General features: G+C 35.1%; 1 protein-coding gene and 1 long non-coding RNA gene across 2 annotated transcripts; one reads left to right on the top strand and one right to left on the bottom strand.

Moving 5' to 3' along the window:
* Window positions 1-291: 291 nt before the first annotated feature.
* LOC128217828 (uncharacterized) lies at window positions 292-7,645 on the bottom strand. The gene is made up of 2 exons (XM_052925231.1): window positions 7,207-7,645; window positions 292-1,984 (listed from the first exon to the last, which is right to left on the bottom strand). Exons 1-2 carry the CDS (start codon window positions 7,539-7,541, stop codon window positions 616-618), a joined length of 1,704 nt encoding a protein of 567 aa, XP_052781191.1. The 5' UTR covers window positions 7,542-7,645; the 3' UTR covers window positions 292-615.
* An 8,551-nt stretch (window positions 7,646-16,196) lies between these two features.
* Window positions 16,197-18,251, top strand: LOC128218398 (uncharacterized). Its single transcript, XR_008258363.1, has 4 exons — window positions 16,197-16,353; window positions 16,734-16,765; window positions 17,120-17,189; window positions 17,484-18,251. It is a non-coding gene; the product is annotated as an uncharacterized LOC128218398 (long non-coding RNA).
* The last annotated feature ends 268 nt before the right edge of the window (window positions 18,252-18,519 follow it).

Genomic DNA, 18,519 nt, shown 5'->3' with positions numbered 1-18,519 from the left:
TATGACTTCAACACAATTCAGCATTTGATAATAAAAAATATTTTTGCATCAACCTTTATTGTGCGCCTTTAACTGAAAAAACACACGAAAAACTACATGTATTATCAAGGTAACTGCTGTTTTTATTTGTACTTCATAGCATCTCTGCTTGATTCTTCCACATATGAAGAAGACCCTTGCTTACAGGATTTATCTAGGTGTCCAGTGAATGTAGTAATCATACAACTGACTCTCTTGTAGAAGTAGTAAAACTATTGAAGCTTCTTAAAAGCACATGGACAAAACGGCCCGTATACTATGTATTTATTTGCACATTAAAGAGAGAATAATTCATACATATACATACACACTCATACCAGATATATAACATATGTGAATAACATTTTAAAATCAACAGTGATATAGTTGTATAACATGCGCACGATAAACTTTATAACTATGTAGCTAAACGCAAATAAAATACGTAACATTTAAAGGTATATGTATGTTTAAGCAAATAGGATTCTTGTATTATATACATTTTTCCATCCATGCTTATATTTACCAGAAAGGTTAAAGTAAAAATCAATCAGTTAAAATAATTGTATTTTTGTCACTTGTAATTGGATCTATTATTTATCGTACATTAAGAACGAGAAGCGTGTCTTTCATTCCGCCGACAACCAGAGAGGAAGAGCGGCTGCTGAAGAACAAAGCTCTAGGTTTGTACACTCCGTCTTGTTCCCTTGCCAGTGTGGCCAACTTCGTCTTCCCGTCCTTGTCAACCTGCAGTACTGTGTGGGAGTTATGGCAGCAGACGAACACGTGTCCAGCAGCTGTCACGTGTACTCCCCGAGGTTTCAACAAGTCAGGATCAGTGAATGTGGCCAGCTTGTTGCCGAGGTTGTCCAGGGTGATAAGTTGATTGTTTGAGAAGTTTGTGATGTAGATAATCTTCCCTTCGTTACTGATGGCAATTCTCGTCATCGACTTGTCCTCATAGAGCTTCTCTATCAGCTTCCCCGTCATCGTATAGACGTACAGCGCGGTGCGTGATGAAATGTAAAGGTTGCTCCCGTGATAAGCTGCGCTGTAACATCTATGGGTGAAACTTAACTTTCTCGTAGTCACAAGTTTTCCTTTTGTAATGTTAATGAAATGAAGTTCACATCTATCGTCGTTATTGTTAACACAAACGGCAACCTCATTCCCGCCAATGTGGCACACGTCAAGTGGATACTTAGGAACATCACAGTGGTCGACAACCCTGTACTCCTGGTCCAGGAGTTTCACTTTCTTGTTGGTGCCGTCTGTAATAACAACCTCTCCACCAGGCAGTCCACATATCCCTTCAATATCACAGTTACATCTGTCTGAACTCATCTTCACGTTGTACTCCTTGTAGCCTTCTGTAGCAAATACATGATCTCGCGGGAATAGCGATGTACATGGTTGTGCACCAAAAACATTCGATTCATTTAACTCTCCAAATGTCTTCATCGAAGACAAGTTATCTTCTATTCCATTATGTTTACGAAAAGTTAAATCGTATTTGACAACACTTGACATGTTTTGCAGAATTTCTTTTCCTTTTTTGATTTTTTCTTCACATTTTTTGAAACCAATATATAGGGGTGGTTCGCCTGATGAGTCTTTGCTTTGTATGTCATCTATGATGTTCTTTAATTCATCGTGCATCTGTGTGCAGGATTCCATATCTTTCTTAATGGACATTTCCTGATCAGCTACCAGACGGTCTAATTCTTGAACGGTTGTTTTCTCCATCTTGTCAAGAATGTCGTTGATCTTTTTACGAATTGCTTTGATTTCATCAACAATGGCTGTTCGAGTCTTCCTCAATGAGGAACTATTTTTCTTTCGGTCGTTTTTCATATCTTCTATCTGCTTCCTAAGAACAGCAACCTGTTGAGGTAGTTGTCGAAACCCGGGATCTTTGCGGATGCCCTTTGCAACGTCTGGAATGTGCTGTATTGATGAGCAGTGTCTGCAATGAAAGAAGGAAAACTTGTTTTATATGAAGACGCTTGTTTATAACATTCTTCTAAAATCACATAAATTTAAATACTTATATTTCGTCGTCGTTTTCGTCGTCCTCTTCCAGAACCTGTTGATTTTGCTTTAAAACATCGTTGTTCCTTTTTTTTAGCGTAAATGATACACATTAAGATAATATCAAGCTGATCATAGATTGAAATGATGCCCATTAGGGTCTTACAACCTTAATGCATTACTGTCTGTAACAATCAGACAGACAGACACACAGACACATACACACAGACAGACACACACACATTGACAGACAGGCATACAGACGCATACACATAGACAGACATCAACACCGACATCATCAACACCGACAGACATACATACATACACGCACGCACACGCACACACACACGCACACGCACACGCACACACACACACACGCACGCACACACGCACGCACACACACACATACAGACAGACACACACACATACATACAAATACGCTCACTGACAGACAGACACACACACACACACACACACACACACACACACACACACACACACACGCGTGCAAGCACGCACGCATCCACACACACACAGACACACACACATACATACAAATACGCTCACTGACAGACAGACACACAGGCACACACACACACACACACACACACACACACACACACGCGTGCAAGCACGCACGCACGCATCCACACACACACACAGACAGACACACAAACAGACACACACACAGTCAAACACGCACAGACAGACACGCACACACGCACTCACACACTAACACATACAGAAACACACACACACGCACGTGCGACACACACAGACACACACAGACAGAAGGACACACAGTCAGGCCTACACACAGACAGACAGACATACATACAGACATACATAAAGACACACAAACAGACAGAAAGACAGACCGAGGGACACACAGACAAACACACAGACAAATACACAGACAAACAGACAGACAGACATACAGACAGACCGAGACACAGACAGAGAGACACACAGACAAACACACAGACAAACACACCGGCAAAGAGACAGACAGAAAGACAGACGGACAGACGGCCATACAGACAGCCATATAGAATGCCATACAGACAGCGATACAGACAGACAGACATACATACAGACAGACAGACAGAACGGCATACAGACATGCAGACAGACAGACAGACAGGCAGGCAGGCAGGCAGACAGACAGACAGAGAGACAGACAGAAAGAAAAAAAGACACACAGACAAACACAAATAGACACACAGGCAGATAAAAATTAAGACAGACGGATGGACAGACAAACACACACACACACACACACACACACACACACACACACACACGTAGAGACAGACGGACACACACATAGACGTACACAAAGTTAGGCAGGCAGACAGACAGACAGACACACAAACAGACACACTGATATACAGAAAGAAAGCCACACAGACAGACATACACACAGACTGACCGACACAAAGAAAGACGGACACGCAGACATACATAAACACAGGCTTGCAGGCAGGCAGGCAGGCAGACAGACAGACATACTGACAGACACACAAACAAACCGACAGACAGAAAGAAACACAGACAGACACTCACTCACAGACAGACGAACACACAGACAGACATACACACAGTTAGGCAGGCAGGAAGACGGACACACACAGATACACATATAGAAAGACACACATTCAAACACAGACAGATACACACACAGACAGACATACAGACAGTCAGAAACACACACACAGACATGCCGTTGAAACAGAAGGGAACACTGACAAACACATATACACAGACAGACGGACACACATACAAACATAAACACAGACAGGCAGGCGGGCAGACAGACAGACAGAAAGGCACACAGACAGAAATTCACACCTGCCAAAAAATACCAGCCAATATTTCCACTTTTCATTCCTACACGAGAGTCAACTTCAGCTACACATTAACCCCTAACTGACCGATAATCTAACGTCAAATTATCATGACATCATGTTTTGGGAATTGCTGTTGTTTTGGTCAAGATTTGGTAGAATGTATTAAATTTTGCCCGTGAAAAACATGAAGAAGTATCGAGTGTTATACATAATTATTGACAGGTTAAACTTAATACAAACTTTTGTAAAGCACAATGTTTTTTTTAATGAATAACATGAAATTGTTTAAGACATATGACAGCTGTTTATGAAAATGGTATGCTAACAACCTTTTTATTTGGATTGCAAATGTTACCTTTATTGCATTATATATGAATCTGGTCGTTTCATAGATCGAATTGTATTACGTATTAAGGGGAATGCTTTACTAAGCGTATATATATATATATATATATATATATTATATATATATATATATATATATATATATATATATATATATATATATATATATATATACATATATATATATATACATATATATATATATATATTGATTTTACAATGGCAGATTTATTGATTTTACAATGGCAGATTTATTGATTTCGCATTTTATAAAAAAATCACTCTTTTAATTATTCATTTTAAACACTTTGTTTTTCACTGTATTTTTTATTAAGTTCAGTTGAACCCCATTGACTCGAACTCCTAGGGACCGGCGAAAATACCTCGAGCCTCGGAAAATTCGAATCAAGCGGTAGTTCTTACCTTCAGTATAATGAAACGAGTCGGCATACCATCCAGATCGGGCCAACGAGGAATTCGAGCCAAACGAGTTCGAGCCAACGGGATTCGACTGTATATGTTTACACTATATGTAAAATACAATCGAAACTTCAAAATACATCAAATTGGTGAAACTGAACCTCCGAATGTTAAATTTACTTCAATTGTGTTTACATCATCGTAAACACATTATGTTGCATTGTTATTGCACTTTCGTAAAAAAAAGATTTGTTTTGCAAATGTTTCAATGAAAAATGCTTTGTTTTGTGTGCATCTTGCATTGCCTTCATACCGTGACCGATGTAAGAACATATTTGTTTACCCCCATCACCCTCACAAGTCTTAGTAATACAGCTGGTAATGCTGCGGCATTTTATGCTTATACTACCACTACTGCTAGTGCTATTGCCACTGTCACCGCCAGCGCCAAAACACCACCTTCACCACCACCATAGCCACCACCAGCACCACCATATTAGGTCAACCTGTTCGATCATTTAATATAGTGCTCTCAATACTTAGTAATATAGCTGGTATTGCTGCGGCTTTTGCTGTTAATACTACCACTAATGCTACAGCTAGTGCTATTGCCACTGTCACCGCCAGCGCCAAAACACCACCTCCAACACCACCACAGTTACCACCACCACCACCACCACCAGTACCTCCACCGATAATGTGATGATGTTGCAGCCCCTGAAACAACTGTCGCTGCTGCATATACGGTTGTTGTTGTTGTTGCCACGGCACCAGCTACTACTTCAACTACAAACTATCAAATAACTAATACTACTGATGCTAATCTCGCGATAATCAACTATATGCAGTTGTGGACGAAGGGACTACGTTTTTGTCTCAATGCAAGACCCTTCATTTATGTATTTATAATGATGAAGGTACGAAGAAAAAAAACATTATTTCCGCAATTTTTTTACATTCAAAGAAAAACGTCTCCCCGAATAAATTTTCACCATGTACAGGAGTCAAAATATTAGTTTAAACATGTTTATTTTACAACGATTGTGTAAAAAGTTATTTCAACATTATATAAATTACTCTCGTTAACACAATTTCACGCGAGAGTGGGGTCTTTGTTGTGAAGGGAACCGGAGAACCCGGATAAAACCCACTTGTCCGGCTTCGTGACCACAAACCAAATTCACATGCGACCGAGCCGGGATTCCAGCTCGGGTCGCCTAGGTTAGAAGCGATTGCGCTAACCAATGCGCTAAGCGGACAACTAACCGGTAGTCAATAAAGTTTTACAACAGTCAATTGTAACCACGCCCCAACTCCCCCCCCCAAGGTCCCCAGGGAATAGCGGGGACTTTTGACATTCGGTCCAGCCAACTATGAGTAAAATCCCTGCCCTGCGGGGATGTACCGCTGGTAAAATCCCCGCCAAATGCACCCGCACCCCAGGGACTCTAGGTAAGGGCTATTCCCCGGTATACCCCCGGACCTGGGGGTGGGGGGGGGTGTCGCTTGGTTTGGGTTAAAATATATCCTTACGAAGGCCAAATCCTAATAGCCCCTTAAACAACAATACTGTAATCAAGTTGTTAAATTAATCGACACAATCAAAGCTAAAGGCGCTACTAGTATTAATACATTTAGATGTTGCGAGTTCAAGAAATATAATCATTAATTAGTTACACTTGTACTTGATGTTTTCAATCTTTAAACATAACTCAAGGGTGTCCTTTTGAAGAGAGTTAAATACTTTTGCCCAGGAGTTTATAAACACTATCAAAGATTTAATTCTTAGCTTAGTTATTGTTCAGAAAATCATGTCTATATTCTGTAAATATAGTAAAAAACTATTGTTGAAATATTTGTTTAAGTCTTGACAAGTATCAAAATATACAAATTGAGATGAAGCGTTAAACCTAAGAAACATAGATTTTTCCAAAAACTGACCAAAATAATAACTCCCATGCAATTCATGCTGGGCGTAATGGCCATTAAATTTCGATGATTCAGCTGTTGTTTGCAATTAACTAATAAAATTTGACTGGAGAATCGCAAAACCACTGACTGGAATATCCTGTATACACACATACAAACACACACAGACAGACAGACAGACACAAACACACACACACACACACACACACACACACACACACACACACAGACAGATACACACACAAACAGATAAAACTGTAATATTCTGCATACACACAGACAAACAGATGGACACACAGTCAGACATAAAAGAAACTATAATCTTTATTTAAAGTTGGGTATGTGTTAACAAGAAATATTAGCTCAATGAGCTACATGTATATTCCGACATACACTCAGACAAACGCTCAGACAGACGGACAGACGGACCGACAGACGGACAGACAAACAGACAGAGAGACGGACAGACACACAGACAGTTTATTCAACGAGTTCAAGAAGTGTGCTATAAAGCAAGTCTTAGTTGACAATAATGACCAATAAGATTAGAGCATAGTTTTAAAGTACACATTTATGTCAAATACAATAATTAATGGTTGTCTTTGAAATATACCTATGATCCATGGCAACGCACACGGGACAACACAGCTGGTCATGGTCACCACAGACCAGCTTGAGAGCCTCCCCGGGGTGCCTCTCGCATCTCTCGAGGACGTCCACCATCCCTGGTGCTGCTGCCCATTTCGTCATGTCCGTCCGGTCGAGCACCGAGTGTCTCTTGAATAGCTTGTTGTGAACTAGGACACAGTTTACGCAGTAATATTTCGTACACTGATTACAGAAATATTGAGCTTCCGTGTTCAAGTCATCTTCTTCGCATGGGGAACAGACGAAATCGTGGATGAAATCACAGCCCCTCTGAATGGAGGATTCAAAATTTGATGCCATAGTCCTGTCACATTTAGGGTTTAACTTATAAATGTCCTCTCCCTGGCCTTCCCTTCCGGCAAGTGTTATATGGGAAACGAAATCGAGTATTTAGGGGAGTCTATTTTGGAAAACCGTAAACCGTTCTAATTACCGTAAATTATTCTCGTGTTGTGTATGGCGGGTGTTTTGAATGGTGAAATTGAAAACAAACATGAACTTCTTGTAAATTCTCATGATTTAGATTATTGTTTAAAAGAAAACACATTAGAAAAAAATAATATAAGATGAATTCAGGTACATTTTTCAATAAAACACGTATTCACGTTTACATGCTTTACGTGATGATTGATAAAAAATCGCCCCCGCCCCCCCCCCCCCCCCTCCATAAAAAACAAAAGCAACAACGACAAAATTCAGGGTATTGTGCGTTTCTTTTTTTAACAAATATATGTTCCTGGTAGAATGGAAGCAAGTTTTGAGCATTCTTAACTCAATATAGACATATTTATGAAATCGTTTGTTATTTGGGATCCAGTTTTTATAAGCAATCATTCTAAATATATATGTAGGTTATATGGGATTCAGTTTTCATAAGTTACCCAAATAATAGGTATATACATTAAAATACGTTGGTAATATGGGATTCAGTTTTCATAAGTATTCAAATAATAGGCATATACATTAAACTACGTTGGTTATATGGGATTCAGTTTTCATAAGTAATCAAATAATAGGCATATATTAAACTACGTTGGTTATATGGGATTCAGTTTTCATAAGTAATCAAATAATAGGCATATATACATTAAAATACGTTGGTTATATGGGATTCAGTTTTCATAAGTAATCAAATAATAGGCATATATACATTAAACTACGTTGGTTATATGGGATTCAGTTTTCATAAGTAATCAAATAATAGGAATATACATTAAACTACGTTGGTTATATGGGATTCAGTTTTCATAAGTAATCAAATAATAGGCATATATACATTAAACTACGTTGGTTATATGGGATTCAGTTTTCATAAGTAATCAAATAATAGGCATATATACATTAAAATACGTTGGTTATATGGGATTCAGTTTTCATAAGTAATCAAATAATAGGCATATATACATTAAACTACGTTGGTTATATGGGATTCAGTTTTCATAAGTAATCAAATAATAGGCATATATACATTAAAATACGTTGGTTATATGGGATTCAGTTTTCATAAGTAATCAAATAATAGGCATATATACATTAAACTACGTTGGTTATATGGGATTCAGTTTTCATAAGTAATCAAATAATAGGAATATACATTAAAATACGTTGGGTATATGGGATCCAGTTTTCATAAGCAATCATCTAACATTTATGTTTTGGTCAAATATATGTTTCTGATTAGTACTAAACAGTATGAGATTCAGTTTTGAGCAATCTGAACGCGTCAACCATAATTGCTGGAGAAGTTTGTAATATGGGATCCACTTTTGTTTAGAAATCTTAAAACATTGAAAACAGGAGGCAATTTACGTTGTGGTCAAATACATGCTCTTGTTGAAGTTCCAATCAATTGTACCCCCCCCCCCCGCCGCATCCCCGGGCGGTATTCCGTGATGGGTCGTGTTTTCAATCTCTAGGTGGCCCGACAATGACCGGGCTTTCGCGTTTTCATCATTGAACTGTCGCCTTTTCATTAATCAACTCTCGCGTGATTGCCATCGACCTGCCGCGTGTTGCTAATCGAGCTGTTGTGTTATCAATATCATACTTTCGGGTGTGCATCATCGTACCGTCGTGTCACATCATCGTACTGCCGAGTTATGCACCAGTCAATTGTAACCACGCCACCCCAGGTCCGGGATATACCGGGTAGCCGGGGAAATGGACCATGTTTTTACCTTTCAGGTGGCCCCGCAGTGCCGGGTGAATGCGATGGTTTTGTCTTTGCGCAAAATATTGCGGGGATTGAGCCTAACCTAAGGCCCCTCGGGTGCGGGGGAATTTGGCGGGGATTTTATTATCAGTTCTGATGGTTTTGTCTTTGCGCAAAATATTGCGGGGATTGAGCCTAACCTAAGGCCCCTCAGGTGCGGGGGCATTTGGCGGGGATTTTACCATCAGTTCTGTTCATCCCCGCAGGGCTGGGATTTTAGCCGGGGTTGGCTGGACCGAAAGTCAAAGTCGCCGTTATTCCCCGGACCTGGGGGACCGTGGTTACAATTGACTGCTGCATTATCACTATCATACTGTCGTATTACCATCATCGTACTGTTGTGTTACCATCGTCGTAATGACGTGTTATCAACATCTAATTGTCGCATTATTATCATTTTACTGTAGAAACTATAATTTAATAACTAAAATTGTCCTTAACCTACTGCCATAATAAGATAGTGCAAAACAAAAACATGCTTAATAAATTCAAATCGTATTTAAAATCGTCACAAAAATATCTTCAATAAAATTACTTTTAATTTCAGAGGCTCAAAACAGAAGGAAGTTCCGACCGATGAATGACATTTGATACTATGTATAAAAAGAATGAATATCATTACGTTTTACAAGTACAATACAACCTTATCACTTAAAATGCTCTTGATGGTTCTAAATACATACATCTCCAACAAAACCAATACTATTTGAAAATATTTTTTTGAAAATATCATAGCATTCACAAGGAAATACAGTTGACAACACCCTAACGAAGTATGGTACGGACATGGACATAAGTAGTCTTCAAAACTGGATCGCATGTGATAATGCACTACGCATTAACTGTTTTTACCAGAACCGAACAGAATCCTATATGGTTAGGTTCTACACACAAATGTATTGAACAAAATCAGATCTCAGAAAGTTATCATCTGCCAATTCAATTTAAATGCATTTAATCCAAACCGGATACCAACAAGTCGAATGAACGTAATAAAAGTATCAGTTTGCAGCAATCAAAACCGGATCATCTATAGCAGTCTTCTATCAAATTTTACATTTTACCAGAACTGGATACCTAACAATTATGTCCAACCAATAAAATACATAAACCAAAACTGGATCCCTTAAAGTAATGAAATGCAAACGATCTACGTAATGTCATAATATACACTTCGACCAATTTCTAATTGGTCACCATTATAAAATATGATGCTATGCGACATTTTTAATCGGTAAACCTAATTTTTGTATTGTACACACCAATCTATCGATGTACCCAAAGAAAACACGTATTCATGTACAAAATCATCCATGAAACGGTGCCAAAATAGCCTATGTGCAAGCAGTTTCCTGTGCGTGGCATGGTAGTTGTCGAATATGGTGGGAATGAATTCTTCGTGGATTGTCTAATATGGAAAACATTAAATAGCGAGAATGAGAATGAATGAGAATGAGCGTGCAGAAAGTCGTGCAATCCGTCTGAATGATTCGTGCCGGCACCTCTATCCGCCAGGTAGCCTAGGATACGCGTCGTTATAAAAGTTGCAGTATGTGTTATATTTTGTCAATAAGTGCAAAATATTGACAGAAACATGTTTGGTTATATTAATCTGTACGTGATTCTTATTGACGTAAAAGCAGTCGTTAACAATTCCACGGGTTGAAACTGATTGGATTAAAAACTCCAATTGTACCCATTCAAGGCAACATGAACGCGATGAGGTATCAAAATGACGTAATTCGTCCGGTTTTTCTACCTCATATCCGTGCCAATAGCGGTATAATATTGGATAACGCACCATTTAACGCTGCTTGAAGCACACAAGTTATGCTTGTAGCAAACAACGTGCAACCACTCCAATGGTCTGCAAAGAGTCCGGATTTAAATCCGATCGAGCACGTGTGGGACCTTTTGAAGCGCAAGGTACGTGCCAAGCCGCTGCAACCAGATCTCAGAGTGCTCACTCTTGTTATTCATCACATTTGGGCAGCTATTCGAAACAGTATCTTCACAGATACATTATATCAATGAGGACAATGTAATTGCCGCAGCAATGGGCATACAAAGTATTGAAACAAAATCAAATCGTATTAACCTTATATTTGTTTATTTGTATTTTTCTCCGAATACTTTTCCAAAAATATGATAAAAACTAGATGGCTAATTAGAAATTCGTCGTAGTGTATGTAAGTAAATGGGTCCCATATAGTCATGTTCAAACCATAAAACGCAAAATACCAAATCTGGATCCCTTATAGTCATGTTCAAACCATAAAATCCAATATACCAAAACTGACTCCCATATAGTCATGATCAAACCATAAAACCCAATATACCAAAACTGACTCCCATATAGTCATGTTCAAACCATAAAACCCAATATACCAAAACTGACTCCCATTTAGTCATGTTCAAACCATAAAACCCAATATACCAAAACTGACTCCCATATAGTCATGTTCAAACCATAAAACTCAATATACCAAAACTGACTCCCATTTAGTCATGTTCAAACCATAAAACCCAATATACCAAAACTGACTCCCATATAGTCATGTTCAAACCATAAAACCCAATATACCAAAACTGACTCCCATTTAGTCATGTTCAAACCATAAAACCCAATATACCAAAACTGACTCCCATATAGTCATGTTCAACCCATACAACGTAATATACCAAAACTGACTCCCATATAGTCATGTTCAACCCATAAAACGTAATATACCAAAACTGACTCCCATATAGTAATTGTATAACCATAAATTGCATTTAACCAAAACTGACTCCCTTATAGTAATTGTATACCCATAAATTGCAGTTAACCAAAACTGACTCCCATATAGTCAGCTGATTCAGCTGTTCATTGTAACGTGTTTTCAATGCCTAGCCTACAGTTAAGATGCCAAAACTTGATCCCATATAGTAATTGTATACCCATAAATTGCATTTAACAAACACTGAATCCTTTTAATCAACTGTCTTATGTTATATGATTATATATTCGTTGAGTTACCAAAACTGGATCCCATATAGTAAGGATTTTCTTTTTTACCAAAACTGACTCCCATATAGTCAACACTTCGTTTCAATATAGTAATCATATTAGTAATCACGGCCAAGATATATCAAAACTGCTTCCCATATAGTTATCTTATACCCATATACAGCTTTAAACCATTATGTAGCAAATAAGTCATTTTACGACATTATCCATTTTTGAATCCCCTCTATCATTGAATAATGAGAAAACGTCTCCCATATAACCTCCACCTTCTCTTCCAACCAGGAAGTTAAATAAAAACCTTATCGTCTCAAATCTATACAATCAAAAGCATTGACATCTCAATTCTATACAAACGTGAAATTTCGGGTACAGGCTGATACAGGAATCCAGTGGATTTCAAGTGAAATCCACTCAAAACGTGATATCCACTCAGAACTCATTTATTTTAAATAATAATTATTTTTTATTGTATACATATTGGAAAGTGCCTCATGAAGGGTTAATATTTCAAATTTTATAGAAATTGGTCAATATATGAAGAAGTAAGAGCAATATTTCGATTTTTTTTCGAAAATAGATCGGAAATCAAGGTGAAATCCAGTTTTCGACAAGTGAAATCCACTCATAACTCTTTTATTTTTATAAATATTTCTTTTTCTTTTTTGTATACTTATTAGAACCCCATGAAGGGTTTATATTTCAAATTTTATTGAAATTTGTCCAAAAAAAAGAAGTTAGAGCAAGTTTTCGAAAAATGATCGGAATTCGAAGTGACATCCACTTTTTGAGACATGAAATCCACTCATAACTCATTTAAATTTAACAAATATTTCTTTTTGTGGAACAAATAATTGAAACGGCTTCATAATTGGTTTATATTTCAAATTTTATTCGAATTGATCCAAAAATAAGAAAGTTGCTGACATATTTTGTAATAAGATCGGAAATCGAAGTGAAATCCAGTTTTCGAGAAGTGAAATCCACTTTTGAGACGTGAAATCCACTCATAACTCATTCATTTTTAAGAAATATTTATTTTTGTTGATCAAATAACCGAAAAGGCTTCATAATAGGTTTATTTTTAAAATTTTATTTAAATTGATCAAAAAATAAGAAAGTTGCTGACATATTTTGTAAAAAGATCGTAAATCGAAGTGAAATCCACATTTTGAGAAGTGAAATCCACTATTTGAGACGTGAAATCCACTCATAACTCATTTATTTTTGTTGATCAAATAACTGAAAATCTTCATTATAGATTTATTTCAGATTTTATTCGAATTGATCCAAAAATAAGAAAGTTGTAGACATATTTTGTAATTAGATCGTAAATCGAAGTGAAATCCAGTTTTCGAGAAGTGAAATCCACTTTTTGAGACGTGAAATCCACTTATAACTCATTTATTTTTAACAAATATTTCTTTTTGTTGAATAAATATTTGAAAAGGCTTGATAATCGTTTAATATTTTGAATTTTATTAAAATTGGTCAAAAATCAGAAAGTTGTAGAATATTTTTAAAAAGAAAATTGGTCAAAAATAAGAAAGTTGTAGAATATTTTTAAAAAGAGATCGGATATTGGAAGTGAACTCCACTTTTTGAGAAGTAAAATCCTCTCATAACTCATTTATTTTGAACAAATAAATATTTTTTGAACATATAATGAAATAGGCTTCATAATCGGATTATATTTGAAATTTTATTCAAATTGATCAAAAAATAAGAAAGTTCAATACAGAAATATTTTGAAAATTGATCGGAAATCAGAGTGAAATCAACTTTTTGAGAAGTGAATTCCACGCATAAATCATTTATTTTGTAACAAATATTTTTTAATTAAACATTTAATTGAATAATTATGCATTATTATCGGTTTATATTTCAAATTTTATTGAAATTGATAAAAAAAATAAGAAAATAGATCTAAACCTTTTTATTCTTGGGCGTCTATTAGGCTGTAAATATAATTTTAACAAATTAGAACTAAAACATGTAAATCCTTAATTCTTATTATATATAAAAATCAGCAGAAGTTGAATAAATTTATATTTTCAATTTAACGGATTACACAAGATTGATTTATGTCATTTAATGTTTATAGAAAATGCCATAACTATTAATTTGTCAATATTTTAAATGCATTTCACAACCCCAATAAATTGTCCTTTAACTAAACAAACATTGTCACACGATATGCATGTCTACAAGGTTCTGACTAATAATAACCCGTGATAGTCATAGCTGATAACGTTAACGTAGGAGCGATTCTACTTGATTAATATCCAATACATACTTGACTGTATTTATTTCCTTATGCTAAGAAGATTTCCTTCTCCAAAATTTGATTTCACTTCTCAAAAAGTAGATTTCACTTCGACTTCCGATAGTGTTTCAAACTATTTTTTCATTTTCTTATTTTTTGACCAATTTCAATAAAATTTGAAATATAAACCTATTATGAGGCCTTTTGCATTTATATGTTCAATTAAAAAAATGTTGGTTCCAAATGAATGTGTTATGAGTGGATTTCAAAATAAATGTGTTGTGATAAAATTTGAAATATAAATCAATTATAAACCTTTTCAATTATATGTTTAAAAAAAATATTTGTAAAAATTAAATGAGTTATGAGTGGATTTCACGTCTCAAAAATTTAAGTGGATCTCACTTGTCAAAATTTGGATTTCACCTCGATTTCCGATCTATTTTCGAAAAATTGCTCTTACTTCTTCAGTTTTATACCAATTTCGATAATATTTGAAATATAAACCCCTTATGAGGCACTTTTTAATATGTATACAAAAAAGAAAAAAATAGTAATTAAAATAAATGTGTTATGAGTGGATTTTACATCTCGAAAACTGGATTTCACCTCGATTTCCGATCTATTTTCGAAAAATAAAATTTCAAAAAATAAACCAATTATCAGGCACTTTTTAATATTTATACAAAAAAGAAAAAAATACATATTCAAATAAATGTGTTATTAGTGGATTTCACTTCTCGAAATCTGGACTTCACCTCGATTTTCGAAAAATTGCTCTTTCTTCTTCATTTTTTTGACAAATTTCAATACAATTTGAAATATTAACCCTTTATGAGGCGCTTTCTAATAAGTATACAAAAACGCAAAATTATTTATTAAAATCAATGAGTTATGAGTGGATTTCACTTGTCGAAAACTGGATTTCACCTCGATTTCCGACGATCTATTTCGAAAAAAATCGAAAAATTGCTCTTATTTCTTCATTTTTTTGACCAATTTCAATAAAATTTGAAATATAAACCCTTCATGAGGCACTTTCCAATATGTTTACAATAAAAAAAATTATTATTAATTAAAATAAATGAGTTCTGAGTGGATTTCACGTTTTGAGTGGATTCCACGTGAAATCCACTGGATTCCTGTATCACCCCGCACCGTGAAATTTCGGTCGTAAACAATTTCGACATCATTTTCTTCACAAATTGTATCCTTTAAATAATATTTTTTGTATAAAATCAGAATATATGAAGAAATTGAACATATTTAATGAGAGAAATCAACCTTTTAATGACTCTTTATATCTTTACATTTGACTAGAAATAGAATGTCAGCGTGTTTGTTTGGGTCGACGTTATATTCTATACACGCTCACAGTCTGACCATTGGAATCTATACACCCTTAATTTTTTCCGTAAAGTAAACCATGAAACTGTTGACTGCGAAAATTTCAACTAGTTTTATTTCCGGATAGCCCTTTAAGCTCCCGTTTTAGTATAATATAACTATTTTAAGGATTATAACTTGCACTTCCAATATTTCGACATGGATAAAACAACCTCAAGTCAACGTTGTAAGTGCTCCGTCACCATGATGTGTCACTGTGGTACGAAAGGATTGGGATCAAGTATGCTAACTGTAAAAGATATATGATTTTACTTTGACGTTTGAAATATCAAAGAGGAATATTTGAATGTTATTTTATGTATGTTTGGTTCATAATTGTACTTTGTCAAGTGTTTGTGGTTATAAATGACTGATGCATAACATTCTTAATGCAATGTCAGATTCTAATTGAGAGAATTGCTTCCATTTGTCCGAATTTTATTTTCATCAATTGTGGCAATGAAAGCAGATCAGATATCATGCACAGTAAAGATTTTCCTTTTCTTTTTGTAATATATCTTGAAGAATATCAAACACTGCGGGAACTGAAAGGTTTTATACAAAGACTTACAGTCATAGTTGATAATGACAAAGTATTGCATTATTCAAATATAATTTCAGGTTATGCGGATTGTTGAGAGTCTTATTGTCTGGTAATGTTAACAAGAAATCTTTAAAACACCTTCTTTTTTAATCATGATTTCCATTATGATATCATGTGTATCGTGATCCTAGAATTGAACCTTTTTCTTTATTGGATTTTTAGGAATATTTAACTGCTTCAGACTTTGAAATAATATCATGACAGTAAAGCAAACCACAAAGTATGTTTTAATATATTTTGCCTAATACTATCGTACAGGCCATCCATATAGCATACTTTTGTTGTAAAAAAAACTTCTTAATATTTGCACAATAGGTAATAATAAGACTTTGATTTTTTGAAGGTGATCAACAAAAGAAATATTTTTCATAGAATTGTCTTTTATATTATGATTTAATTGCAGTATGTACTCAAAATGGTGTTCGAGAGGTGGTGAATAAGGATTTGCTTGCAGCATTGAAGAACGATAATATGTATGTGGTATTTGTTTTCTTCTAAATATGTGAATACTGTGTTAAACTTTAAATTATGCCATGAAATAATTAAGTGTCATGTATTCCAATTTCAATTTGCCAGTATTACTATATCATAATCCTAAAAGATCCTTTACAACTAAACTTTATGCAAAAATGCTTTTTATACATTTGAAATTCTTGTAATTTCCTGCTAACAGCATTTATTCCTGTATTGCATATAAACTGATAAATGCCCTGATCTTTGATAAATGGGATGCTTTTAATCTATATCTTTATTATTTATTTTTTCAGGCAAAGAACAAAAAGAAAGGTTCTCTTAACATAGAAAGTAAAGAAAAAATGAAGTTCACACTACAGCTGACAATCTGGATGTGTTTCCTTTGTTATTTGAACATGATTTATTTTAACTTACATAACAAGTATGCACTACAATAATGAATATCTATATTAATAGTAATGATATTCCATTAAACATGGATATGGAAAAAATATTCTTTGACAATGCAAGATAAGATAAATCCAGACATAGTCAGAGTCTTCAGTTAACTTGGATGTGTTCCATTTGTTTCATCCACATACTTGAAATTTGTCTTGTAACTACATGTATTTTTATGAGGTTAAGTGGTGAGTAATCAACCTTTATCATAACATTTTCTTATTTGGGGATAGTATGTATTTATGTTGACACTATGTGCACCTTCATTCTCTTCATTTTTCTGTTTAAAACAAGACCAAATGTGTCATTTTAGTTTAACCATTTTAAACTGTATTTATTATACTCTTCATTGAATACCCATTCGTATATTATCAAACATTTTAACAAATCTAAATGTGTTTGTTATTTTGATTATATTGTATTGGTGTCATAGGGTACATGTACATGTCCATTCCTAGCCTTCAAGATAAAACAGATATATTCTTTGTTTTAAAATGTGTTCTTTATGCATAAACATGTAGAGTGGCTACAGAGAACTCAACATTTTTCTTACAAAATATCTAAGGGTTTCCCTGCATGTGATTGCTATATTCAGTGTACCTCATGTTATATAACACATTGTATATGATCAATAAAACAGATTAAGAACCAAAGCTGTTGCTAAATACTTTTTAAAAGCTCTATATGTACAAGACAATACTGAGACTGTATAGACACCAATGTTTGTCCAAACTTGAAGATGTATAGATTCTAATGTTTGCTTTCAGTTAAGGCTGTATAAATTCCAATGTATGTCGTCAGTTGAGGCTGTAAAGATTCCAATGTTTGTCTTAAGCTGAGGCTGTATAGATTTTAATGTTTGTCTTCAGTTGAGGCTGTATAGATTCTAAT

Source organism: Mya arenaria, chromosome 14 (assembly GCF_026914265.1).
Source record: "Mya arenaria isolate MELC-2E11 chromosome 14, ASM2691426v1".
Taxonomy (NCBI): domain Eukaryota; kingdom Metazoa; phylum Mollusca; class Bivalvia; order Myida; family Myidae; genus Mya; species Mya arenaria.
Note: the sequence above shows the minus strand (reverse complement) of the source record. Positions and strands in the feature narration are given on the sequence as shown.